Source organism: Acanthisitta chloris, unplaced genomic scaffold (assembly GCF_000695815.1).
Source record: "Acanthisitta chloris isolate BGI_N310 unplaced genomic scaffold, ASM69581v1 scaffold375, whole genome shotgun sequence".
NCBI classification, from domain to species: domain Eukaryota; kingdom Metazoa; phylum Chordata; class Aves; order Passeriformes; family Acanthisittidae; genus Acanthisitta; species Acanthisitta chloris.
This window is the reverse complement of record NW_008672965.1, coordinates 79,948-107,442: the sequence shown is the minus strand read 5'-3', so window position 1 is coordinate 107,442 and position 27,495 is coordinate 79,948. Positions and strand designations below refer to the sequence as shown.

At 39.6% G+C, this 27,495-nt stretch overlaps 1 protein-coding gene across 1 annotated transcript in view; it reads left to right on the top strand.

The window, feature by feature from the left end:
- SLIT3 (slit homolog 3 (Drosophila)) overlaps nucleotides 1-27,495 on the top strand; it is a gene marked incomplete at both ends in the record, with an annotated part of 216,259 nt that overhangs the window by 119,220 nt on the left and 69,544 nt on the right. Inside the window, 6 exons of the mRNA XM_009074707.1 lie at nucleotides 991-1,141; nucleotides 2,356-2,430; nucleotides 10,423-10,566; nucleotides 13,624-13,767; nucleotides 18,858-19,021; nucleotides 21,128-21,260. Of these exons, the coding sequence (XP_009072955.1) occupies nucleotides 991-1,141; nucleotides 2,356-2,430; nucleotides 10,423-10,566; nucleotides 13,624-13,767; nucleotides 18,858-19,021; nucleotides 21,128-21,260 (811 nt within the window). The remainder of the gene's footprint in view (nucleotides 1-990; nucleotides 1,142-2,355; nucleotides 2,431-10,422; nucleotides 10,567-13,623; nucleotides 13,768-18,857; nucleotides 19,022-21,127; nucleotides 21,261-27,495) is intronic.

The following is a 27,495-nucleotide window of genomic DNA, read 5'->3' as shown; positions in this document are numbered from 1 at the left end:
ATCAAGTCTCTAAAAACAAATTTCAGCTCAGGTTTAAGTTTTTATTGTTGGTTTCAGATTCTTAAAAAACTTGCTCAGCTTTTTCCTGAGAACACCTTGCAATTGACTTTTAAAACTTGGGAAAAGTTAATAAATACTTCTTGGTAGTTACAATCACCAGGCATTGCACAAGGTTCCTGTGACAGTTCTGGTGCTTCCATTACAAAATGCAAAGTGAGTGGGCAGGAATTGCATGGCAGGGCTTGACAACACTTTGCTTGCATACACATTTATTAATACTCCTGGTTCCTTGAAGCACTAAGATCAAGTTTCCAACCCGCTGTTATTAAACGAGAAAAAACAAACCTGAAAAGGACAGATTAGTTCACTGAGCCTAATTGGAAAAGCATTTCATTAGAACGGGTCAAAAACCTAGTCAAAGAGGTCTGGCAATCATGGTGTAATGGGACATCAGGGAGTGCTTCTCACTAACTATGGTCTACCCGCTCCTTAATTAAAATGAAAATGATTTAAACTGCCATTACTTTCCTTTGCTGTTTGTTTAACATAGTTAATGAAGGTATCTAATTGTTGGAAAATTGACAAGGTTTTCTAATAAAACATTGCTCTCAAAAATAGCTCAAATAATGAGGTCTGAACATTTGGGGATTTTTAATGACGTTTTTGAAAGTCTTTTGTCATTTGGATTCTTTCATGAGATGCCTTTTCCTTGTTGTTGGACTAAATTCCAAATGGTAAAAAATGTGACTTTGCTGGAGAATACCTTAACAGGTAGGCTTGCTAGACAAGGAATTAATCTATCAAGGGAGAAGTGAAAAACCAGAGGCTAATCTTGGGAGTAATTTTAAAAGCTGCTGAGCAAAAATCCTTGGCAAGTATTGTGTGCAGGAGCAGGGAGCTGGCAGGAGGCAGTGTTGAGATTCCATAAAATCTCTGATTGCTACAGTTATCAGCAACTGTTTGCTGGAATGTATTTTCCTTTTGTTGCAGGGTCAGAGGATTACAGAAGTAAATTCACCGGGAAGTGTTTCATGGACCTTGTCTGTCCCGAGAAGTGTCGCTGCGAGGGAACAATCGTAGACTGCTCTAACCAAAAACTCACCCGACTACCCAGTCATCTTCCTGAATACACCACTGATCTGTAAGTGTGGCTCCCCAGGGTGTGCTCAGCAGGGCATCCTGGCTTTCTTGTTTCATAAAGGCTGTGAAAGGGACTCAGACAATTGAAAGCATCTCCTGCTTTTATTCCTTTGGGGAAAAGGGGAAGTGAATTTTATTTCAGAGTAGCACCACAGCTCCCATGTCCTTAGCACTGTGCCAGCTGTGGGGATGAGAAAGGAGCCATGGCCCCATGCATCAGCCGGTGCCTCTGGGTGTCCCCTTGACATGTGACCCGTTCTCTGGCCCAAGCTGTGTGGTTGCTTTCCAGTCTACCTAGGAGTCCTCTGTCTTTGCATCTGGTCATATTATTTAAGAAATGGTTTAACCCTTTTGAGTAAATCTGTGGTCGGGAGCTCTTTCTATCTCAGCAGTGCTGCTGAAATGGCTCTCACTAAAACTAATGTATTGCTAAGTTAAAAGTAATTTATTGAAAATTATTTGATTTTTGAGATTCTTCAGAATTCTAAACATAATATACTGCTAAAGAGAGTATGAGAAAACATGCCTATTACTTAGTAACTGAAGAATCTGGTTCTTTTCGTGCATTCGCAGCCCCTTCAAAGAGAATTTTCTTTTTGTATTAGCACTGTATCTATTGTACTTACTCTATCTAAACCCCCATAAAATTGTTGGTCTGAAATTAAGACAGAAAAACATGAGACATCTAGAAACACAGCAAAGACTCTGCATAGCAAAATGGAGCTATGTGTCTTCAGAGAAAGAATCTTACATCGCAAGCCTGCCAAGACAGTGGCCTTCACATTAATTTTGAAGACCAGTAGGCTTTGATAGCAAAGGACCCAAAATCAGATCCCTTCTGTTTACATGGTGCATATCTCCAATTGCATATCTTCTGGAGCAGAATGCGTGAGAGAGGTTTAGTCACGCAAACAAGGTTGTGTAATAGATAAGGTCAATAATTCCTTGTCCCATGCATTGGAAGATGAAGGCATTCTGACACTGTCCTTTGGCATTACACTCTTAAAGGCAGCCTGAGCTTTTACTACAGATGCTCTTCCATGTTCCCTTTGCTTCAAAGCTAAACTCTTTTAACTGTAGAAGCCTGAGAGAGATGGCAGATAGTGCCTTGCTTCACAGAGGTCATGGTACTCTGTGTGGCAGCCCTGTATGTCACAGAGATATATCGATAGACATTTGTGAACTATTAAATATCTCTTTGTTTGTCCCTATCAGGCGTCTGAATGACAATGATATTTCTGTTTTGGAAGCTATTGGACTCTTCAAGAAATTGCCAAACCTCAGGAAAATGTAAGTCTGAGTCACTTGCTGATTAGAATACACACTGTCTTGGTTTATAAGGAAGGAGGAAGGGATGATTTTTTCATAGTTTAGTGCTACAGTAGTAGCAATTGCTTTTTTAATGTGAGTTTAAAGAAGCTGAATGAGTTGCCTGTTGGATGGGACAGGTACAGTTAAACCAACACTGGCAGAAGAAGATCCCTAGGCTGACATTTCGGTATATTTTTAGGCTATATTTCTCAAAGTCTTTGACTCATAGAGACTGACATGATTTCTGTCCCAGAACATATTCAGATATATGCTTATTGTTAGAGATGATTACCAAGTTTAACATTTTGGTTTTATCTTCCGAATGTATTGTGTGACTCCAACTGGTGTGATTGCTTCAAACAGTCAAAGGATATTGCAGATTATAGATGATGGCAGCTTCTTTTGATCATTACTGTTTTAGAGAGGGGAACCATCTAGGTAACTCAGAGATCAGTCATTCAAATGTGTCTCTGTCATTCTGTTGACAGCCTGAGTCCTGGCACTGTGCAATGTACACATTTAATAAGAGTTGTGTTTTGGGAAGAGGATAGTATGTTTGATACCTCCTGGTGGTCTTCAAAATAGATCTTTCTGAAGTAATTTCAGGTTTTAACCTATGACCCCACTGTTAATGTCTCATTTAACACTTTACTTTTAGTGAGATTTTATTGCCTGAATCAAAGTAATTTAGGGAAACCAACCAAACCAGGCTATGTGTTTTGCATTCATTTCACGTTGTTTCTGCCATCTGCAGCTTCCTAGCCATTTGAATCCATGTGAGATCACAGGGGCTTTGGAGACAACTGTAGTGGGATTCTTTTGTCAGCTTTATTTCTGCAAGAGTTTCAGATGCAGCACTGCAGGTTTGGGAGTAGGGGTTGTATTTGTGCAAGTACAGACCACCAGACTTGGGGAATTAATCATAAACATTAGCCTCGTATTTTATGAATGATCTGTAATTTGTAGCTGCAGTGCACTTAGAAAAAGTTGTTGACATTGTTGAAGTGCTCTGTTCCCTGTGTAAGCAGATAGTAAACGGGAATGAAAAATGCATACTATGTAAGTGTATACACAGGCTGGAAAGCATCTGTGCTCATCAAACCTCTATGATTTATGTTTTGAAAATTGGAGAGGTGTCATAGCTGTGGAATAATTCCTTTCCTTTTATTTCAGAATTACGGCAGGCAAGTTATGGTGCTGTCCTTCCTGTTCCCATCAATCACTGGGAGGGAGGGATGCCTTGACAGGGCTGTATTGTTAGCTGTAAATGCAGCATGAAACCATTGTGAGAGGTTTTTTTAAGAGTTTGTTTCCTATGAAACTAAAGAATCCTTCTGCTGTATCTGTGGTCGGTGCTGAGAGATGAGGTGTGCGCAGGTCAAACGGATGGCAAAAAGAAGTCACACCCTACACCTCCAAAAAGGTGTCTCATGGGTTTTTAGTTGCAGCCTCCAAGCAGAGGTTCTTTAGGAAATCTTTGTACCTGAGCTCATTTCTTTTGTTCTACTTGATGTTCTAAAGAAGTTTCTCAATTTAAATAAAGGGATTTTCTGAAAAAAGGCGATTTTCCATATAAGCAGACCAACATTCCAACAACAACCTTACTCAGTAGCTTGATCCTTAAAAAACAGATTAGACTTCTCTTTTCTATTTCTCCTAGTTCCATTTTGTGAAAGAAAGGGGTTACCAGGATAAAACAAGCAAATAAACACCTCTTTTCTTTCAAGTTATTAGATGGAAGTATCCTTCTGCTAATGATAGGCCTTTCTCCATCATGGAAGGGGAAAGTAGTGAAATATCATGGATGGCACTACCACTGCTAGTGGTTCTAATGCAGCAGCTCTGTGTGTGGCAGGAATATGATGCATGTGGTCTTCATTGGGTCTCACTGCTGCTGTTAAATTAAGGAAGAAGAACATGGATCAAATCTTCATTACTTTTTAGTGTGTATAAGGGAGAAGAAACTGTACTATTATGTGATTGACAACATTGACTCTGTCTCATCATATTCCTTGCCTGTTCAAGTGTTAAAGGTAAACAGCAGGTGGAGGATTCTGTCTGGATAAGAGCTCAGAGCTTTGCAGTTGACAGACCGTTAGCCTAGATCACATTTTTTTCTTTACTTTATTTAATCTCTGTAATACTCTTTCTTCTGAAATGAATCTGGATATCTGACTGAGTATTTGAACACTTGCCCTCTGGTTGCCCTTCACTTCAGTTTAGGACTAGTGACAGATCCGTGTCGAGGAGCTTTGCAAAGAAACTTCATTTCAGATTACCATGGTTCCACTGTGACCAGTAAAGCTCCAGCATAATTCCAGAGAGAAAGCAATTAGCTATTCCTTCCTCTTGATGTGTGTTTCCTCTTGGTGCCTCCTCATCTTACATTATGCTAGAGTGTAGCTTTGGCTTATAACATCAATGCCCTGAGGTGGTCTGTAAATTGGACCTTAAGGAGGATTCAGACTTTGTTTGCATTCTAGGTATACATTCACCTGTGTCCTTTTGTCACTTAAGCTCCATCAGGTGTCCTTGTCTGTATGTGTGTTGCAGCACACAATGGTCTCTTGGGTTTTCTAGTAAGATTCCAAAGGGAAGCAGTCATAGATTCATCACTGACATAAGATGATCATAGTTTTGAGATATAAGAAAACTGGTATTTTGGTTAGCTTTATTTCCTGAAATAGGTGAACTTCCTCCTTTTGTTTAAAGAAGCTTTTCTTAAAAACTATCTACCTCTCAACATGAGAAGGACATCTGACAGTTCATTCTTTTAAATCTTGCCAACATTATAAAACAATAGGTAGTACTGCCAACCCCATCTCTAATATGTAATTAGCTTTTCCAGTGCAGTTTGTCTGTAAATAGTCCTCCTAAGATGAATCTTATTGTATGATGTGCCAGCCCAGGATTCAGTACATATTAATTGAAAACAAAATTGAATTCTTGATACAGGAATTTAAAGGTCAGAGATAAATAATGCAAAGTGATGCCACATTTTATTTAGGAATTAAAGAGCTAAGTTTGCCCTACTGGTTTTTAAAAGGTTAACATGTCTGCATATGTCTTTAAAAAAATAATAATTAGCTGCAAAATCACATCTACATAATGCTATTTTCATAACCTAAATTTTAATCCACCTTTGTTTAATGCTTTCTGCAATAGAATAAAAAGGTTGATGTAGATTCTTCTAGACAGGTCTAACCAGTCCAGAAGTAATTTACTGGGTTCTTCAGTGAACTCTTGCTTTTGTTGTATTCCTACCATATTGCCTCACCTGATCTTGCAAGAATAAAGGCAAGTCTTGTCTCTGAAAGCTGAAGTCCCATTACAGTGACTTCTAGGCTCCAAGGACTGTGTTGCTAGTATTTTGCAGGGTGGTTAAAAGGAGCAGTTTGAAGTGCAGGAGAAATACAAAGATGCATTTCTGAGCTCTATAAAAATGGGAGCAGCTCCGTGACTTTTTTTGGAGGGTATCCTAGCCCTGTGAGATAGAAGGGCCCCAGGACCTGCTGCCCTTCAGCCCTGGGAGCTGGAAACATCTGCCTTTCACAGGGGATTATGTTTCCCATGGGATATCTTCTCATTCAGCACAGCAAGGTCTTGCATCAGGCAGGGCGAGGGGAGACATCACTATTCACAGAGGTAAAATTCTGATTTTTGTGGAAAGGAGGCTTACAGTGGCTTACAGCCACTACCAAATTCAGCATGAAGCAAACACTGGGGACCCCACAACTCCCTAGGCCTGTCTTAAGTTGTTAATCAGAGAAAAAAAACCTCCAGTGCTTGGGGATTCCCATGGCAGTGGGAGCCTGGAGAGGTTTTCTGGCCATGGCAGACACCTTCAAGCTCCAAACCCCCCTTGGTACCTAACTCAGTGGAGGCACAGAGATACACTTGCTTGCTGAAATGGGATGCTGACCCATAGGGAGAGGCTGCAACCCCCAGATGTCAGCTCCAGAGCCTACCCATTCCCTTGTGCCTATGGGAAATTGGTGGGACTGGCCATTCCCACTGAGGTCTCAGCAGCTGTTTCTGCAAGGAAAAAATCAGCAATGAGCTCAGGTTCAAAATAGAAAGGCAAACAGCCATACTTCGTGCACTGCTGGGGAGAAAGAGTACTGACCTCTTTTCTTGAGAAAAGAGCAATAGAAAATATTTACCTCAAAAACTGAAAGGGTCATCTAACAGTTCATCCAGTTAAGTCTTGCCAAATTTGAAAAGTGAACATATAACATGGTCTTATAATAAAAAGTGTCAGGCTGTCTTGGCAATATCTGGTACTGCCAACCCACCTCAAGTATGTAATTACCTTTGGAGGCTTAATTTGTCTGCAAGTATTTCTGCTAGGTTGAATTGTATGGAGTGTCAGTCCATGATTTGAAACTTTTTACATGTGAAAGAAAATTAAATCATGATAAAGTTTGCAGGCTAGAAGTCAGTTTCAAAAGCAGAATCTCAAGTTTCCTGGGGAGACAGTAGGTTGTGTCCTTTGAAAAAGCTGTTCTTTCCCCTGACCATGAATTTTGCCATGGCTAATGAGGTTGCAGTCATCTGTCACTTCTTATACAGAAGCAGACTTTATTTTCTGGGAATTATATTGTAGGGTGTGTCGTGGTACTTGGCATTTGGACTCATCATGTACCTCCCTTTTTTTTCAGAGTGGCCATCAGTCTGCTCTGCTGAATGAGTGTAGGAGTGTCACTGGGTGTAATTCACTGCCTGTAGTATTTAAGACTTTCAGTGCCATCCTGCTTCTGAAAACAGTTCACACTATAAAAACCAGCCAGACTGTTGGGAAAAGCTGTAAAACCTTCTCAGCATCCTCCAGAAGAATGCAACAGCATTGGGCTTTTCCTCCTAACATATACTTAAAGATTCCAAACACATCACCTGTAGATAGAAATATTCTAGGGAAACCCCACTTGGAAGAGTCTGTTTATATGATAAAACTGCAAGGTCCGAGGTGAGACCGAGCAGAGCCTGTGGTTGGACTGTGCTCCAGCGGTTGCTGGATGGGAAGGTGTGTTGGTAATGCAGTGGTGAATAGCACCCTGGAATGCCAACACTGCCCCAGCAGGTACAGCAGGATGAATGCTTCTGTTGAGTCTGAATAGAATCCAGTTCGTTCTGTGTTGAACTTATGAGATCAACAGAAATAATATTATTATAAACTTTAGCCATAAAGTAAATAAAATCCGACTGAAAAGTGAGCTGTGTGAACAATGTCACCTTGATAGCTTCTTGATCTGTTCATTTCCTATTCACAGCCCCCCATAAAGTAGACCCAGGCTTTCTGAAAATTTATTTTGACCTCTTGCCCAAAATAAAAGTCTGGAAATAGGATTAAATGTTATCACCAGGGTAAATCAGGGAGTCCTTACGGGAACAATAAGCCTTCCTCACTGACCAGGTTGACTCTAGGCTCCCATTTGGGTCCTGACAGAGGGCAGAAGAATGTCAAAACTCAGTTTCTTTTCCCCTGTCTTCCAGTATTTCAAGAAGAATCCCTTACAGAAGCTTAGTATTTTAAGAGGATGAGGCTTTTCTATAGTGGGAGTTTGCTGTAAAGTTTGCCAGAAGGTTTTCTTTCTGATAAAAAAATTCTTTGTCAAGTGTGATGGTCACATATGAAAGATTATTTTAGGGCTGGGAAGGATGGAGAAGAGGTTTGAGTTGCAGAACAAGCAAAAGTTTCCATGCTTTCATTTTTCAAGGTTTGCATCAGCTGATTATTTTTGCTGCTACTTCTGGACTGAAAAGTATGTAATTTCTGATGTTTGTTATTCTAGTAGGTCAGACTTGAAGGAGGAGACTTTTTATTTTTGGTGAATGAGTGCTAAAATCTTTTTGTTGCATTCCAATATGGCAAACTTTAATACAGGAAGACAAATAGCAAAATCCACGTTGGCAGAAGATCTATTTGACAATACTCCAAGCAGGATTGCAGGGTAGTGTTGTCTTTACCTATTTATTATATATCTGCAGAAGTTCTTTGGCAGCAATTAAAATTCACATGATTTGTATTTTATAAAGATGTCAATTTCTTTGCAGATTGTGGCCAGCCTTTGTCTCCAGTATTTCCTCTTTTCTGCCTTCAGTATCTGATAGTTTGTTAAAATTACACCCATGTTTGAATATATGTAACTAAATATCCCTTAGATGGTAAAAAGTAACTGATAAAACTTTATAACTACAAGTGTAGGTCAGTTTGCAATCTGTGACTTGAAAGTCAAAGTCTTTGTCTATTCTAGTAACTCGCCCTCCCTTCCCACCACAAATATTTACTTATTTATTCATTCATTTTTGTGCAAATATGCATCGTGGCATGATCTTTACCAAGAAAGGGATCATTGGGAGTATTTATTTATGCCAGCATTCAAAAGAGATGCTGAGCTATAAACATTTCCACTAGAGAAATAGCTGAGCCCCAAAATTAAATGCATATGTCAGAATATCCTTTCTTGACTCGCTTTGACACTGAACATAAACTCTTCATGTGAGCATTAGCACAAAGCACTAAACTTCTGGAAAGCTAAATCTGCATGTAAGTATTTCTATATGTTTTTATGTTATTTTTGGCCGATTGCTGGCATACTCCTATTCTTTCTGATCACAGAATACACAAGAGGTGATGGGCCACATGCTGTAGGGCCCACTCTCTGACAGTTGTTCAGCAGACATAAACCAGTGTACTCCAGTTTCCCACATGAAACGTGTCTCCAAGACTCTTTTTTTAATTAAGTGATGACTTCTGCGAAGAGCAAGACCCACATTATTTCTCTCTAAAGCTGAGCTGTCCTCTTGCCATGTCTTCTGTCAACTTCTATCCCAGTAAAATCTCCAGATCTTCAGAGCAGAGTAGCCCAGGTGTTAATCTGATACCTTGTCATTTGTTTTATATCACCTGGAATTGGATTTTGAAACTATTACTCATGCTGTGTGTGTACTGGGATCATTTCTGGAATGATGTGCTTTTCAGTATGAGTAATGATGTTGGAATTTGGCATCTTCTTGGGAGCAAGAGCATATCTTGTGCTTTCTCTTTTTTGTTGTAGATAGTAAAACAAAGAGTAGTGTTTCCTGTCATAAACCTAAACCAATAGGATTATTCATCATAATCTGTACAGGACATCATGGGAGATACTTGAAGGACTGAGGGCCAAGGTTTACATGTGCTTAAGGTCTTCTATATAAATGTTTTAAATAATTAAATGCCATTTATTTTTATGCATCTCTAATGGCACTTTTATCATTCAGAAATTGTCTATTCATGGGGTTTTTCACAAATATGAAATATTCAAAAGATTAATTTTACATGTCAGCAGAACTTCATTTGACTTTGTAGATCAAAGTTTTCCAATGTTGATCTATAAGCAAACATCTTGAGACGGTATAGGCAGAGTAAATATTTAGAAAATAATGCTGTATATTGCAGTGGCTGTGAATTGACAAGTAAGTGATACATTTTGAGTGGTGGTGTTAGATTTAAGTGCCTGGGAGCTCCTGAGTGCACATATTAAAGTTTGTGTCAGATATATGGGACACTAACTAAAAGTGGTCCATATTTCAATGTGGGACACCATTTCAGTGGTATGAACATTACCTGTTTATTGCCAGATGAGCACCCAAGTCTCAAGCATTGTCCATAACTTCATGAACAAGAATCAGATCTTAGAAACTGCCACTCATTGTATCCCTGAGACATGTATAAGAAAGAACAACATGAGGTGTTGAAAGCTGGTAATTCCATTCTTTTGATATACCTGGTATAATTGTGCAAGGAAGCTGTTCATAAGTACAACTGGAGGACTTTAGAGCTTCTGTCTGCTCTCCTTGCTGAATGAATGTCTCTCTGGATAACCACTAGAAGGCACAAATTCTTCCTATCTTCCTCCTTCCAGTGCCATGACATATATCTGGAATAAAGCACTATTATATTTCTTATTGTGACTGGTTGTGTCCTTTCAGAAATCTAAGCAACAATAAGATCAAGGAGATCCGAGAAGGCACATTTGATGGAGCTTCAGGAGTGCAGGAACTGATTCTGACAGAGAATCAACTGGAATCAGTGCATGGACGGATGTTCAGAGGTCTCACAGGGCTAAAGACACTGTAAGTGCAAACCCCTTGTCTTTGTTCCTCTCTAAGTGAAGTGTCAGTGCTCAAGTTCAGCAGTGTCTGCTAAAATACCTGTTCCTAAACAGCAAGCACTGCTGCTGGGTCTTGTGGCACTGTCATGAAGCCTTCAATACATTTCTAGTCCTGGGTAGGTTGGTGATTTATCTGCTATTTCTGAAAAAAAAAACCAACTAGATGCTCAAGAATTTAAAGAGCAACATGATGTGAACCTGTTGTGTCAAACTTGTGCATTTCTAATAATTTCATAGTTTATTATTCTGTTATTTCCTGTGGAAACAAAGAACATAGGAACATGTTCACTGTTAGTCCATCCTCCCACTCCTCCTGCAACCAAATGAGAATTGCTGAAAAAAACCCTCAAAGTAGGCAACAGCCTAAAAGTTTTTTAAGTCCTACAAACTGTATGAAGTAAACAGGTTGAGAAAGAAGAAAGACTTGAGGTTCTTTTGCCACCAAAACATGTACAGATAAGCAACTTGAAGACAGGCATAACCAAACTGTTAGAGGTCCTGCTGACAGAAGGTAGCTGGCCACTCACTCTGCACCAGGGGCAGTAGCCCACAAGCACTAGCCACAGCCATGCTCTTCTTGCCTACACCAAGTACCATAAAAATGATGTGTGGCTATTCTGTTAATGTGGGTGCAGTTAGGGAGAGTGTGAGGGAGGCATAGAGCCCAAATGCATAAGTTTGGTGCTTTAGTGCTAAGACAACCTTTGCAATTTATTTCTGAGAACACTTAAACTCATAGTGCCTAACACTAATTTATTTTCAAGTTTAAAGTTACACTGGAAGGATCATAAGATTTCAAGATGATGTCTCTTCCTGCCCATGCATTCTCCTGAAAGGCAGGAAGGAGTAAGCTTCTTGGGACAGCAAGGACTCATGCCAGATGACACGTGTGCTATGTACATGAAAAGTACCTCTCTTGCATAGTCTTCCAAGCTGCAGAAAGAAAGCATTTAACTAGGTGGGGACTGTCAGTAAATAGACTCTTGGAATAAAAACACAATTAAAATCTGCAATTTATTTATTAGCAACAAATACTTCTTGTGTTCCAAGGTATCAGGGCACAATTACTTCAGTACTTACTCAAGTGCAACAAGAAATTCATGTTTCGTTTCGAGGATTTTGGTCTGTAATGACAAATATGGAACTTTGCTTTTGCTGTTCCTTTAACAATTTTTCTGGTTACAGCCATCTGTTCTTTAATTTAATGTATGCACTTTACTGAGGGATTTGAAAATACAGCCCATAGATACTAAATTAATTTTTGTACTGTAAAGCAGCCTGTGGCAGTGCTCCTAAACAAAATTCAGCATTTTTTAATAAAAAGATGCTTAACATTCAAGCTATCCTGCTGACCTGACCTACATTTCCCCCAGCTGATAAAGCAGTCTAAATACACACAGCATGATATGTGAGTGGAAGTTTTCCTTCAGGAAGGGCACACAGAGCATGGTGAACCATGATATGAAACCAAAGGGTTTGGCTTGAGGGCCATATAGTGCTATCCATTAACTGACTGACTTTCAGCACTAAAATAGGAGTATTTTTGCAAAGAGGCCACATTTGTCAGGGTCATGGTCCAGTTTTTAAAAGACTGTATGTTCCTGAAATGTAATAAATCATTGTGCAAGACATACTGGTGTCCAAATTCAGCCATCCCATCTTGCAGTTCTGCTGCCTGATACTCTACATACTGAATTATGGAAATGTTTCCTACTGCTAGTAAGTCACTAAGGGCCTTACTTCTCTCATTCACCACCCTATTCAGTTTAGAGCTTGAGGTCCTGACCTGGCTTTCAGACAGCTTAGTACTCCCTGTATAAGGAGTGACCTGTAAGTCTTTCCTGACACAGCTTCACCCCAGTTGAAATCCTAAAATTATTGAATCCACAGTGCCTCTGATGGTAACTGTACACAGAGAACAGTAGTGCCAAAGCCATGTAATGTTCAAGTCTCAAACACATAATGTTTGTGATGACACTATGAATTACTTCCCAGCCATATCTATTCTCTCATGTTTTTCAAGTACCTATTGATGTAGCATTTAAATACCCAACTGGCAGATACCAATCTTAGATTTAAATCCAAACTCCTAAGGGAGTCTGAATTTTCATTGTTCACTGCATGAATTTGAGTTAACCCTCCTCAATTTGGAGGATCAATTCACTGGAACAGCAGCATGAGCTGCATGTATTTTATGGATTTTTGGTAGTATGCTTTAATTACTGAATAATTTTTCACCTAAGTAGGAATATCACAACAGTGCAGTGATGTTTACAGACCCAGATATTGATTGGCATGCGGTGTAACAAATACACATGAGCCTTTTTTGCAATGGAGTGAAACAAAATACTACAGTCTTTCAGATTAATTGAGCTTTATCATCGAGTTCATTGTTACCATAACAACTCCGAGAGATGTGTCTTCCAAAACACAGCACTGATTCATCTGGTACAAGCACTGAGCGAAGATCATTTTATAGGATGATTACTGTTTTTCATCTTCTCAATTAATGATGATAATGACATTTCAGAGCTTGTGCCAGGTCTAGAAATCTTTCCTAAGCTATTCCTTGATTTCTGCTGAGGATGCTGTTTCCTTCCATACTTTTGCAGAAAACATCCATGATAGGAGCAGAAGTAATGGAACTAATATTGTTATTGTCACACACCTCTGGCAGTCTGACTGCATTGATCTCTGAAATACATCTTGACTTACTCTCAGATATTTACTAAATTAAGCCTTTAATTTCTGTTTCAAGTTTGCCACTAGTCATAGTTTTAATTGCATTCTGTTTTCAGATGTGGAGCCTCTAATGTTCTTCAGAGGAAGAAATGCGTTTTAAATTCATGAGACCATGTTTACATGAATCTAGCCCTCCTCTAGCTGTGTTCTACTTCAGCAATCAATAAAAACAGAGTGCTTGCCAAAGCATCTGTTGATGCCCTAGATAAAGGACCTCCTATCCTGAAATTATAACCCCCTCCTAGTAGTTCCTAATTCCTTGTTTTAATCCTTGCAGGATGCTGAGGAGCAACTCTATCAGCTGTATAAACAACGACACCTTTGCTGGCCTGAGCTCAGTGAGGCTCCTTTCTCTGTATGACAATCACATCAGCACTATCACCCCTGGAGCCTTCAGCACATTAGTCTCTTTGTCTACAATGTAAGTTTTTATGGTACAAACATGACATGATGCAGTTACTCTGTGCTTTACTTTTCATACACAATGTTGGAGTTTATATGGAAAACCTCATTTACAGGAAGAAAACCTCATCCTACTGAAATTGCAGGTTTGGAGGGTACAAGGTGTGATTAGAAATACATTTGAACTGCTTTAGCTGGAGTGGCTGAAAACACTTGGAGGGTGCCAGCCTCAGGCAGGGTGACTGTTCTGCTGTGTCATAGCCCAGTGCAATGCACAGCAGTTCATAGTTCACCTAAAACAATCTCTGCAGATTCAGAAGGACAAACCTTATCATACATTTTAGCTCCCTGAAGCTGCTTTGGTTTCAGTAGAGTCTGATAGTGTAAGAACAGCTTTCTTGGCTTTCTGTTAAATTTACTTAAATAGCAGAAGAAATCTACTAGCTTAGATTTTTCAGAACAGCTGAAGAAGACAAAATACTCAAGTCCTACTCAATGTAAATTTGAAAATCCCAACCTAAGTTTTATGTCAATTCTCTTATACTTCTCAATTCTTCTTTGAAGTATTTCCCGTGCTTCCTAAATATGTTTAAATGCTTTTTGTAGTATGTCCATTTTAATAAAGTACAGACTGATAAATATGGAAAGAAAGTCTGTGCTTTGTTTCCAGCTGTGAGTGGGGACTCTGGTGTTGCTGTTAATGGAAGTTGTCTGCCCTGAAAATAGAGCCTAATTGTCCAGTCAAAATAAACTATTGGTTCTATTGCATTTCAGGTTTGGAAAGCATTCTCCATCATGTTTGGGGGAAGAAAGAAGTGTTGAATCTCAGCTGTTTTGTTGCTCACACTTTCATTTTGTTGTTACAACTTTTCACCAGCAAATCAGTTATCATTTTGGCATTAGCTCCAAGCAGCATAAGGAACACAGGCTTTTCTTACATCTACACTCTGTAGTCCCAAAAGTCTCCTTGAAATTGATGGACAAAGAGAAAAACACAAGCAGATTATTTTTATTGACTGTTTTCAAGTCAGTGGTTAAAGCAAGTGGTACTTGCTGAAAGCTTGTTCTCACTGTGCTGCAGGCAGTGTCTGCCTGCTCCTCACACAGTTCCCTCCGTGCTTCCCTCTCTGCTTCCCTTTGTAACTGGGACTCTGAATCAGTCCCTGAAGTCCCTATCTCCTTTGCATAGAATTGTCTTTATCATGTTTTGTTAGAAAATAGCCAATTTTCTTCTTTATTCAGCTGTGGAAAAAAGATTATTGCACTTTCTAGCAAGAGCAATTAAAGCTGCTGCTAATTAGAATGCATTGCTTTGGCACTGACTGATCATGCTGGTTCCTAGCTGTGCCTTGATGAAAAAGTTTGTTCTCTGACACATTTTCGCTCCGTGTTTGATCTACAGGCAGAAGAGGTGTGCTTTTGACTTCATCAGACATTGGTTTAAGGCCACAGTGATGTTTCACACATAAATGCAAAATTCAGCTGTGTTCATTTCCTGGCAGTACTCCGTTGTAGGTGGAGATATTAGATGACAAAAGATAGATACTGTGACTGCTTTTCCTGTTCGACCCACACTTAGTGAGTTAATCGGGTGTTGTAATGACTTATTTTTGCATCTATTAATGGGAGCCAAAAATTCATGGAAAGTTTAACATTTCCATTTTTATATTGGCATATGCACAGCACTAAAAATTATTGCTCCTTTTGTTCTTACTCTTTGTGAGTCAATGTCATTGATATTCTCAAAACACGGACAGCTCTGAAAATAAAACCCTAACAGTTTTCCATAGAGAAGCAACATCTATTCTGTAAGTTATTGGTAAAAATTAATAGCAGTTTTTATTTGTTACTAGTCAAACTAGGTACTGCAGCATCTTAATTTGAAGTGTGCTTGCACTTCTGCTGTCAGAGAGTTCAGTCAGGTCTTTCAGCCCTTACACAGTCAAGTAGGCATATTTGCAAGCAGAACTGGTTTTCCATGGATTATTATTATAATAGCTGCATGGAGCTAATGCCAGAATGATAACTGGTTCATCAGAATGACATGCAACTATTCTAGTATAAACTTAACCTGATTTCCAGAATATATATTCAACCTCATTTCAAAAACATCCAGATGTGTTTCAGCATGTTTTTCTAACAGGTCACTAGAATCCATTTAAGTAGTTAATATTCTATGGCTTCTTTGCAATTTTGAAGAGACACTTGTAGTAGGATATGCATATTTCATTTCTCAAGACTTCTATTTCCCCTTGATTTTAAAAATATGTCTATGTCCTTGAGTAAACACTTCTGAATTTAATGTTAGTACAACAACTCCACTAAAAGTTTGCTTGCTTTGCTTCTGTTTGAGTGGTTAAATCACTGTCTTCTGTGTCAGAATTCTGATTATTAATGATTAATTTTTACACCCATTTGTCTGCCCAACACTGCTGTTTGAGGCTTGAGAACCCCACTTGAATAGCCAGATTCCACAGTAAAGCTTTCACATATAATTAGCCTTCCCAGAGTTTCAATTCCATTTCAAGTCAAGTAGGGAATCTCTTTTCCCATTTTTATCAAAACTTGCATCATAGTCTTGCCATGGAAAAAAACGTGTATGTAGGGACATGTATGAACTTCATTAAAGCAGAAAAATCACTGCTCTGCAATTGGAAAAGGATAAAATTCAGATGTTGCTAAAATAGCAGGAGGATGTGTGTAATTGCTGACAAGATAAATTTGTCCTTTTTTACCCAGAGTTATTTGAATTTCAAAATGGTAGATTTGTTTCTTTATTAATTTTATGTGTAGCAGCCTATTTCTTTCTTACTCCCTAAGAAAAGCATAATTCAAATTCTAATCGAAGGATTTAATAAATTTGAGGTTATATGTTAACCTGTGTTTGACAAAAAGGAAAAAAGGGGTTGTGGATAGGTACTGCTGCTCAGCTCGTGAGCAGTAGCACATTAACTCAAAGCAACCTTTCTAGAAAGGGATAATTACTATTTTTGATATGGAGCATTTTGTAGATGGAATGTTTGAATGTTTCTGAAAGTTTTTGATATGCCTCGGTAAGATGGTCTCTAGATGTGCAAAATATTCTTTACAGAGGTGCTGTTTTTCCAGAAACCTGATTATACACACCTGCTGTTTGTTTCTAATTGTGGATTATTTAATTCTAAGGATTTGTGTCACGGAAGGAGTTCTGTGAATGTGATCTCACTCCCTTCCATCAGTGGAACAAATGGTCTTTGAAGCATTGGCTCACTCAGCGTTGGCGGTTTCAACATTTGGTTTAAGCACTCTGTTCATGCCAAAGTATATCAGCATGGAAAATATACAAGGCATCCTGCATGTGGTCCCATTATGGATTAAAGAAAACGGAAAACAATTCAGAAGGAAAGCGGCTAGAATTAGAGTAGTGCTTGCAGTGCTTTTCGCACCTTCTCTCAGAAAACTCCTTGTAACCTGTTCATTGTCTGGCCTTTATGCAGCAGGTTAGCCTTGCCTTTGAATCCTAGTCAGCATGAAGCAGGTTGAGTATTTTTATTGTTAAACATTATGCTGAGTTTTCTGCTCCCCTTAATACCACTTTTCCGCGATGTTCGATAGCCTGTGCTGGATCCATGTGTGATTACAGCCATGAGTTCCAGGCCAGCACAGTGATTGGAGTAGGCTGTTCTGCAGTGCTGAGAACAGCTGTAAATCATATTGTGGCTATGTGATGTTGGCCTAGAACCTATAAAATTTAGGAGTTGGTTTTGGTTTGTTTTCTTGCTGCCACACCTCAACTGTGCCATATGTTTTTGTCTTCAGCACTTTTATTTTCTGAAGGAATTGCTTGGCTGAAATCCTGATGTGATTTTGGCTACATGTTTAGGTTTGTGGAAGTATGTTGCAAGTGAAGACTTGCAAGGTCTTCAGCTACTACACCTGCATTTGAAGTGCCTGTTCCTTGGGCCTTAAAATTTCTCATCTTAAAGATACACTATGATTTAAAGAAATTTCATTAGTATCTTTCTTTCTGTACTATCAAAATAATAACTCTCAGACATACTCACATATGACGTGAAAATTCCATCAATGTTAGTTTAGATACTTCATTTTCTGTACACAAGTTCTGACAGCTCATTTTTCTTCGACGAGGCAACCTCAGACTGAGGCTATTGATTCTCTGCTTCTGTGCATAACATAGTCAGCTTTCTCTTTCTGCTAGTGATATCAGACTCTTGTTCATCTGAAATTTAGTCATAAAAGAGCTGGTAAGCCATGCTGGTAAGCCAGGCTGGTAAGCCTCTCATGGAGGCTGACAAATGATTGCTTTGGGGGCTTTCTGGGCACACCACAGTACCACAGCTAGGCTGCAGTTCTATATGAAAGGTATTTTGGGAGCTTTAGCAAGATTTGAAGAAGCTCTCACAAAGTTCATACAGAGCAGATGCTTTTCACTACAGATATCCCGACCTGAGAAAGCTTCTCAAGAACTGACTCAGGATAACAGTGCTGCTTTATATATGCATATACATACACACAGAGGGGCTATCCTTGCTATTTCAGTGGTAACATTCAACTTGCCCAGTGGCTCCCATCTGGCACTGGGCTGCATGGGCTGTAACACAGGCATGATCATGCTGAGGCAAGGAGCAGTGTGCTCAGCCAGCTGGGCTGAGAACACAGGGAGTGGTACATGTAGGTCTGTGCTAAGGGCCAACACTGCTAAACATTTCCATGGCATTACCTGTAACAATCACCTTGAAGATGATGCATATGTGGGTGCAGTTTGTGAGGTGGGTTTAGACTTGGGTGTGAGCTGTAGCTTGGATTGAAATCCACTATAAATGCAGCCCCGCTAGTGATGTGAGTATGTCTAAATAATAATTGTAACAGTAAGTACTTTGGTATATTATTATACATATATATATATGCATATCTACATATATCATAATTACAATCCTAGTCCTGGTATAAAACCTGCATAGAACTTCCCTGATCTGGAGAGTGCAGGAAAGATCTCACAGAAACAGACAACAGGAACAAGGCTGGACTTGCAGCCCCTCATCTTTCTGTAGTTATCTCAGTATTTCTCTGTGTTCATGTGTAATGCAATTATGTCTTGTTCCCTTTCAGTAATTTGCTGGCTAACTCCTTTAATTGTAACTGCCATTTGGCCTGGCTGGGAAAATGGTTGAGGAAGAAGAGAATTGTCAGTGGAAATCCACGTTGCTTGAAACCCTTTTTCTTAAAGGATATTCCAATCCAAGATGTAGATGTCCAGGATTTCACCTGTGATGGTAAGAAAAGCCAATTTTCTTTGGCATATATGATAATGTTGGCACCTCTGTGAGAATGTCCCTTCCTATCAAGGAATACTGCATGGAAAACATAGTGATGAACAAGACAGCCATCTAGAACTGGAGGTCATTATTCTCTATCAGGAGTTCATTTTTATTCTTGAGTTCCAGTTTGTGAATTTTTACTATCTATACCTGAATATAAGAATGAATTTATCATGGACATATACTCTGTTGTGTATAATCCTGGGCCTTCCTCCCACTTCCTTATCCCTACACTTAGTTAGCACTGAAGCCAGTGGGAATGGAGCTTGTTTAGAAAGTCTTTTATTTTTGGATACTGTTCAGCGTCACCAGTAACAGGTATGAATACAGGGAAATAAAAAACCCTTAGGTATTATTTGAAATGACTCAGTGATGCTTAATGCCGGCTCCATATAGGTTTATAGAAAGTTATCCTAACATTTCCTTCATTCTTGAGGTAGTTCTTCTGATCAAGACTTTAGAGAAAATAGGAAGGAGAAAATTGCCTGATGAATGCACTGCTAGCTTATCTTGTAGTATGTTAAGGCCAGATAGGCTTTAGCTGCAGTTAGTCATACCTCTAAGAGACCATAAGAGTGACAGAAGTTTCCTACTTAGAGTAAAAATTAATTCCTGTCCTAGTCAAGCAATCTGGCAACAGGCCCAGGTGCTTGGGCTCAGAGCTTGAGGGACCCAAGTTTAGTCATTAAAGAAGAATTCACTTTTAGTTTGGGGGAAAACCACAAAATCCTGGTGCGCAAAATGACGTTCCACACTCAGGAGCTTTGTCTGTCATACAGTCGCTCGAGCCATGGGGATTGGAAGGTGGGTTCATGGCAAGGTATGAAACACAGAACACAGGGGAAAACTAAATGTGCTGAAAAAACATGCTCTTTCTGCAGGTTTATGAAAGGCATTGAATTTTGTTTCCAGTCATTAAGCTCAGCTAGGGAGAAAAGGAAAAAGGTCTTCCTGTTCTTTTGTAGGCTGGTGGTTCCTCCCCAGCCCTCTGAACGATTCCCTGCCCATACAGTTAAGGGTAATTCTGTTATCTTGTATCAGAACTTCCAGTCTTATTCTTTAATCTCAGTGCTTGTGGGTACCTCCAACAGAGAGAAGAAAGAGCTCTGTCTCAATTAGTCCTTGCATCAGTTAAAAGGCAAACCAGGCAGCACATAATGACAGCAGGCTGTGAGCTCTTGGGCTGCGGCACGGTGTCTCCGTGCTGGGCAGCTCAGGCTGCCTGTGCTCACACACAGTTGTGTGGTTCCTCTCCCTGTCATCCAGAGAATGTGCCACTAAGTGTTTCCTTTTGTATACATCATGATACTGCGGCATATATGTGCCTTATGTTTTGCAAAGCCTGTTGCTTTTGGGGAAAATCCATGCTTTAATGTTCTTAGCTTCAAAGAGTTGGTTTCTTCTGCAGAAACCCTATTGTTCTTCAATTACAAGATTTAATCTGCTGTTTATGGACCTTTGAAACCATTTTTGGAGAAAGTAGATATTTTTATGTGTGCACAGATGGATTGCCAGCAGTTGGAAGTTTGCTGTTCAGTTCGTTTTTTGCCTGGTTATCCTTGTCAAAAACAATGAGGCTTTACAATACAGATGATAAACAAAGTGCCAGACTGACTTTAAGAAGTGAAAAATAAACATGTAAAAGCTGAATTTTTAAAAAGTCTTCCTGAAGCAGAGTAGATAGTGAATATCATCTGTCTAGATGAATTTAAGGGCAATGTTCTGGTCAAGTTCTCAATTTCAGTTGGCACATTGGGAGTGGGGGGAGGATTTGGGATTCACACAACCGATTGGACTCCAGTTTGCAAAATTAGAAAGTAGTCTCTCCTTAGAAAAAAATATTTATTTAAAAATATTGCTATTCCATTTTTGAACTGTTCATGTTGCCTAAAGAACCTGTATGAAGACAGGCTGATCCAAAGCATTGGACCTGCTTTAAAATATTGTGATGGTTACCATGGATTCTGGGGTGCCCTTGGTCCTGCTAAGCAGTTATCTTCAGAGTGTGTGATTTGGGCTGGAAAGCTGATTTCCTCATACTCCACCTCTCTCCCTGTGCAGGTAATGATGAAAGCAGCTGCTTGCTTTCACCTCCTTGTCCTTCCCAGTGTACCTGTGTGGACTCAGTGGTACGCTGCAGCAACAAAGGGCTGCGGATGTTGCCCAAAGGAATTCCCAAAGACGTGACTGAGCTGTAAGTTACTTTTTACCTAGCCCCTTTCATGAGAAGTTCATGAAATTACATCATAGTGAGACTTTGTAGGTCCTTGGAGGTTTTGCCTTTGACTTTAGTGATTGGTGTTTTGTGCTCTGGCGCTTCCCATATGTTCTGACCGTTATTTTTATACTTATTTGTCCCTTGACTGAATAAATTGCTCTGTAATGGGAACAGAGTTTATCTGTCCTTGTACCCATTAATTCTGGGTGCAGGGAACAAATGCATATATTAGTATCAAATAATCCTATAACGCTTCTGCGAAGCCTAAGCTCACAACAGGCAGTTTGAAGGGATGATGAAAATGTGTTCCTGAGTTACGCAGCTGTGAGCTAATTATCCTCTGAGGAGATTTAAAAAATTGAAAAGAAAGCCGGTGGTGGAAACAATGAATTCTTTTCTCCAGACCTCATGAAATGGCTAAAATAACAGACAATTAGATTATATTGTAAAGTAAATTCGTCCTAGTTGACAACCATCTTTCTAGTTGTCTTTTCATCTATGCCTCACTTTGACTTTATATTGGATTTTCTTTCCATGGAAAGAAAATACACAGGTGGAACTGCTTGGCTTAAACAGTTGGCAGTAGAAACACTGTGCTTTTCCCCTTTAGACCCTTATTCAGATCTATCCCAGGTGAGTCATTACTGAAACTTGTTACAATCTCATCAACATTTCTATGTGAAAATAATTGGTTGAATTACTTGGTATGTTCGGTGAATTTTACAATGAATTAAAATCTGATTCTGCTATTTTCCAGTATCTAGTATTATTTTTACTCCCTTCACAGTGGCAGAATGGGGTTTACACTGGTTTTACCACTGTTGTGGTCAAACACGAGACACTGCTGCTGAATGAGAAGGGTACTGGAAGTCCATGTAACTCAAATTAACCTGGAAATTTTCCATTAATGAATACATTCTTGGAACGCTGTTGACCAGTGCATGGTTAATAGTGGTTTGAATGAAAAGCCAAGTCCTGGCCTGTATTCCCTTATACATTGCCATCAGTGGTAAGAAGTCTGCAAGGTGATTTCTGCTCTGCTCTTGTTCAGGTTTCATTGCATTCCAATGTGATTTGCCAACACTAAGATATCGCAGATGTTACTTTGATTTCCACTGCCACACTGAGAAATTTTTATGTTTAAATTTTGCATATTGAGTTTTACTGGTAATATCTGATACACTGATGGCATAACTTTCACAAAAATAGTGAAATTAATCTCACATTCTTGAAAACTGCTACATTTCTTAACTATTTCTTGGCAAATGAGGCAATAGCCTGGAATTGAGCAGTTTGAGTCCATAGGAGTATACGTGACTGTCTTCTTCAGTAGGAGCCTCTTGGCTGTGCAAGCCTCTAGTTCAGCTTTCTGCTTTCCATCCAGAAATGTGTCAGCAGAACACAGTCAGACTTGGATTGCCTGGCTCTGAATATTTCATGTTCTGCAAATATAACCTTGAATCTGTCCCAGCTGTCTCAAAATTCAATCCTGATCTCACTCTCCTCTCAACCAACATAAATTGATCTCCTTATTTGTATCGATACCAAAAGATGAGCTGCAGGTACTGAAGCAAGAAATTTCGTGTGTTTGTGGAAACTGTGAAAAGAATTAAGTAAGTAAATAAAAAATTAATCAGTCTTACTTGCCTTTCTTCTGCCTCCAGATTGAGATAAACATGTCACCCATAATCTGGAAAGGATTATATTATGCAGGTTCCGAGTTACTAGTGTAAACCTAAGCAACTTTGTTTGAGAACTGCTGTTGTTGCTGTGATAAACAGCATCTCTGTGGAACCCTGCCTCTTGCCTCATCTTCAGGACAGCTGGAACCTGGAAGAAAGAACCCAATAGCTTTCAGGGCACAGCATGACAGAGACTTACCTTGTTCAACTTTTTTACACTCCACACACTAAAATACCCTCATTTCCCTAGGGCACTCCCAGATCCCTTGAATTGTCTCCTAAGACTGGAGTGTTGTTTTTAGGTGTTTTGTTTCTGTGGTAGCAGTGGATATCTGTTCAGCACTTGAAACCAGAAAGCTGCTAAGATATCTCCTGCAGAATACATCACAGCAGTTGCAGGTCTAGAGAGAGCCACAGCAGCCTCCATGGCAGGGCTGCCTTCACCTGCCTTACTGGGACAGCCCTTACAGGTGCTCAGAGATACTAAAAACCCTTCCCCATGTTACCACAGCCCCCAGTGCCTTTCTCCCTTCCTGTGCTCTTGCATTTGAGACCTCCAGGGAGTGTTCTGGGGTCCCTGTGTTCCCATCAGGCACTCTCACGAGCCCATGGCCACTGAGGACAGAGGTCACATCAAGGAGATGACAAGGACATGAAGAGCCTCTGGTCCTGGTAGCCCAGAACTCCCTCCCTGCAGGAGGCCTGAGTGGTGATAAGATGCAGGAGAGCGTTTTAGTGCAATTTTTATGGATGCACCAGTCTGACGTTTATAAACTTCCATTACTGACGTGTTCATTTACCAGACACATTAGTTGCAGTGCTTTTTTATTAAACTGCAGTGGGTTTATACAACATGGCTTAAGAGAAAGAGCTGCCACATATCTAGTTAAACCAATCTGTTGTGGCTGAATATAGTGTCCTCAGAAGTTCTTTTACATTCTTTTAGAGATCTTAAAACAGTCTTAAAACAGGAATCCTTTCCTTGTAACAGATATTAAATAGCAATGTGCAGAAATGAACCTATCTCTTGCACAGGCACACAGGGAAAATGTTAGCCTTTCTGGGTCAAATTTCACTGTACCTAAGCTTGGCAAAAAAGATCACCAGCAAAGTTTTATTGCATGGCTGACTGGAGACATAGGCTCGCTCCTTCCAGCTTTCTTCCTGAGTTTCTGTTTTGGATGTATATGTAGACACAACATGTGAAAACCATTATCTCCTTCATATTTAGAGCTTGGAATGACAGGAGGCATCCTTGTGTTTGGTTTGTACCACCCTTGGGAGGAGGGATTACCTTGGCAGGGAAGGCTTCCATCTAGAACAGAGTTGAAAAGATCACTAAGTCTCCTGTTTTTTTAGAGGAATGATGATGCAAGAAATCTCTATTTCCCAGCTATTCCTTCACAAAACCCCATCATCATGGGCAAGCTTTCTTCCAGATTCTTGGGACTAGGAAAATATGATGTTGTTTTTTGCAAATTCCTTCACTGTATATTTACGTACTGCCTACATTTTGTCCCACTGTTTGCTTGCCCTGAAGAGAAGCCTTGGGTTTTTAAAACATACTCAGTTTTCTAATCCAGATGTTCAGAAGTAAAATGTTCATGCAATGAGCTAGTTTGGAACTTAGCCTTGCTGCTGCTTAGTGTTTTAGGCTTTCCTTTTCTTCTTTTTTTTCTTCCCAAATCTGTTTGAACTAAGTTTCCCATGCTCTTTTTCCTTTTATGTATTACCTCAGTGTGTGAACACTATTTTTTTTTCCTTTTCTTCATGAAAGAATAGTCTATTTCTAATAAAGTCTTATCTGACAGCATCCAGCTGCTTTTATGGACCTACAGCAAATAATATTTTGCACTGGGGAAAAACATTGGAGGCAATTATGTGGACGGCATGTGCATAAACTGTAACATAATGAGCATGGTGTGTTTTAGAATAAGTATGTACTAATCATGTCATCTCTAAACTCCCAATGTTGTCATGACACTGAGCTACAGGATAGCACTGGTGGGATTGTTAGGAAACCCTGCTTCCATACATCATTGTTAGTGATTATTTTTCTTTCCATTTATATCAATACATACTAATATTTGCATTACTTTTGCCATTTCTCTTTCTCTCCTCACAAATCTCCTCTCTCCCATTTCTGTTTCTTGTCTGCGTGGTAAGGTCATGTACTTATCAGTTTTCAGATCTACTAGGAGGTATTTACCACTAATCTCAAGCTTCCTTTCCATCTTCCAAGACACTTGTGATTTCTTTTGACTTATAACTAAAACCAGTGGCTCGTACCTGGGCCATGCAAACTGGTGCCATAAATATGCTCAAAGCAGTTAGTTATGTTACATGTAGAATATTGTAACAGTACCATTCTTCAGTTTGCTTGTATAGCTGCTGATCAAATAGATAACTCTGAAGTGAGATATCTGATGAAAATCATCTACTTGAGAATGCAAATGCTCTTGCTTGTCTGGCAATCGGCACTGCTTTACAGACTGCCCCTTAGCACAGGCTTTGGTAAATTTTCCTTTGATAATGAAGGAGAGAAACAATTTAGATCAAAGCATAGTCTTACATAGTCCTGTGTCATGAAAGGTTTTACAGCCTGCTTAATCCTCTGTGGAGAGGGATTCTCCCATTGAGAGAAGGGATAGTTCTGTAGAGGATATTTCAGTTCCAGATGAAATAGAGGATTTAATCTGTGTTTCAAATCTGATAGTTTAGAAAAAGTCAATAATACCAGTACTATCAAATAATGTGTTCAGTGATTGGTAAAGTTGGAGTACGTATCAGAAAGGTGACATTAGTGCTAACAGAGACTAAAGGTATGTTTCACTTTAGGGCCTTCACTTTCTCTCTAACACAGCTATGTTTCTGTGTCAGACATGGAGGTTGTGGTGTGACATACAAACACAGCAAAATGCGGAGTGCAAATTTGCAAAACCTAAAGAATGTTCAGGATCCAGATTTGTACCTAGATCCACACTTGAATTTTGTTTCTTCTCCAGAAGCTGTAAATGAGCTCTTAAAATTCATGTGTTATGGACATTTCATCTTTCACAGTCCAGTTCTTTTCTAGACCACCCTTTTTAGGAAAATAAACTTGACGCAAAATTTTAGGATATTGGGTACCTGTGTTAAAAGTTTTATAGTAGAGCTTAATTCTAGAGCTTCATAAAATTGTCAAGTATCATCCTTTATTTGTAATGTAACATTCTATATAAAGTATTTTAAGGAATTAAAAGAAAGGCTTTGTGCCTTTTCAATTACTGCCTGAGAACTGATTTCTCTCTCCAGTTTCTTCTCTTAGCACAGATTGCCGCTGTGAGCTTGACTTTACGGCTGAATAGACATTTCAGTACAGAAAAGATTCCAAGTGATTCAAATTGTTACATGATGCTTTGGCACCTTGTGCTGGTTATATCACCTCCAATCCAAGTGGTTTCGGTATAAAAATAGACAAGTTGGAAAAGGAACAACTGTCATCTTTTATTCATAGTTTTAAATTTTTTATGTGCAATGTTAGTGTGTGTGGAAGGTGCTGGATGAGCCCTGGGGCTGCTGCAGGTACTGGGCTCCAAAAGCCAGCGTGGTTGGTGCAGGCATGGAGCAAGGCATGGCCATGCCCCAGAGTGCCACCCATCCTGGCCAGTGACCCATCTCCAGCATTTGTCCTTGTTTTAGAAGCAGCCTTTTCAGCTTGGAAGGTGGTAGGTTTCTACGAGAACTGAACACATATTTTGGGTTGGGATTTTTTTTTCAGTTTTGGCTCTGGTAGTTGCTTGTTGGTTGCAAGTAATGATTGAGTCTTGAGGATTCCCAGCAGCATTCACAGGGTGAAAAGCAACTTCCAATCTGATATTTAAACCAGAGTCTAGAGACTTTAGGAAGCAAATGAGATTGTTTTGGATACTAGTCAGTGTGTGTATTAACAACTGAAACTCACGCTTGAACTGTACATTAATAGCTTGACTCCAAGCATTAAAATTTGACATATTTTTTTCTTCATTCATACCAGAATTTCTTTGCATATCAGATGCCATGGTCATCATCTTCCTTTGGCTAAGGATTGAAAAGAATTAAAAATTTAATCTTCTCTCCACATTATTCTGCTATGGGTGTTTTGTTTTGTTTGGGCAGAGGGTCTGTAGCTTCATCCGTGGTTTTTATTTCATAGAATCATAGAATTTTAGGGATTGGAATGGTCCTTACAGGTCATCTAACCCCCCCCCTCCCTGCCATGGGCAGGGACACCTCTCCACTGGACCAGGTTGCTCAAGGCCCTTCCAGCCTGGCCTTGAACACTGCCAGGGTTGAGGCAGCCACAGCCTCCCTGGGCAACGTGTGCCAGTGTCTCACCACCCTCACAGGAAAAAACTTTTTTCTAATATCTAACCTAAACTTTCCTTCCTTCAGTTTGAACCCATTACCCCTTGTCCGATCATTGCAGTTCCTAACAAAGAGTCCCTCTCCAGCTCCTTGTAGGCCTTTCAGATATTGAAAAGTTGCTATGAGGTCTCCATGCAATCTCA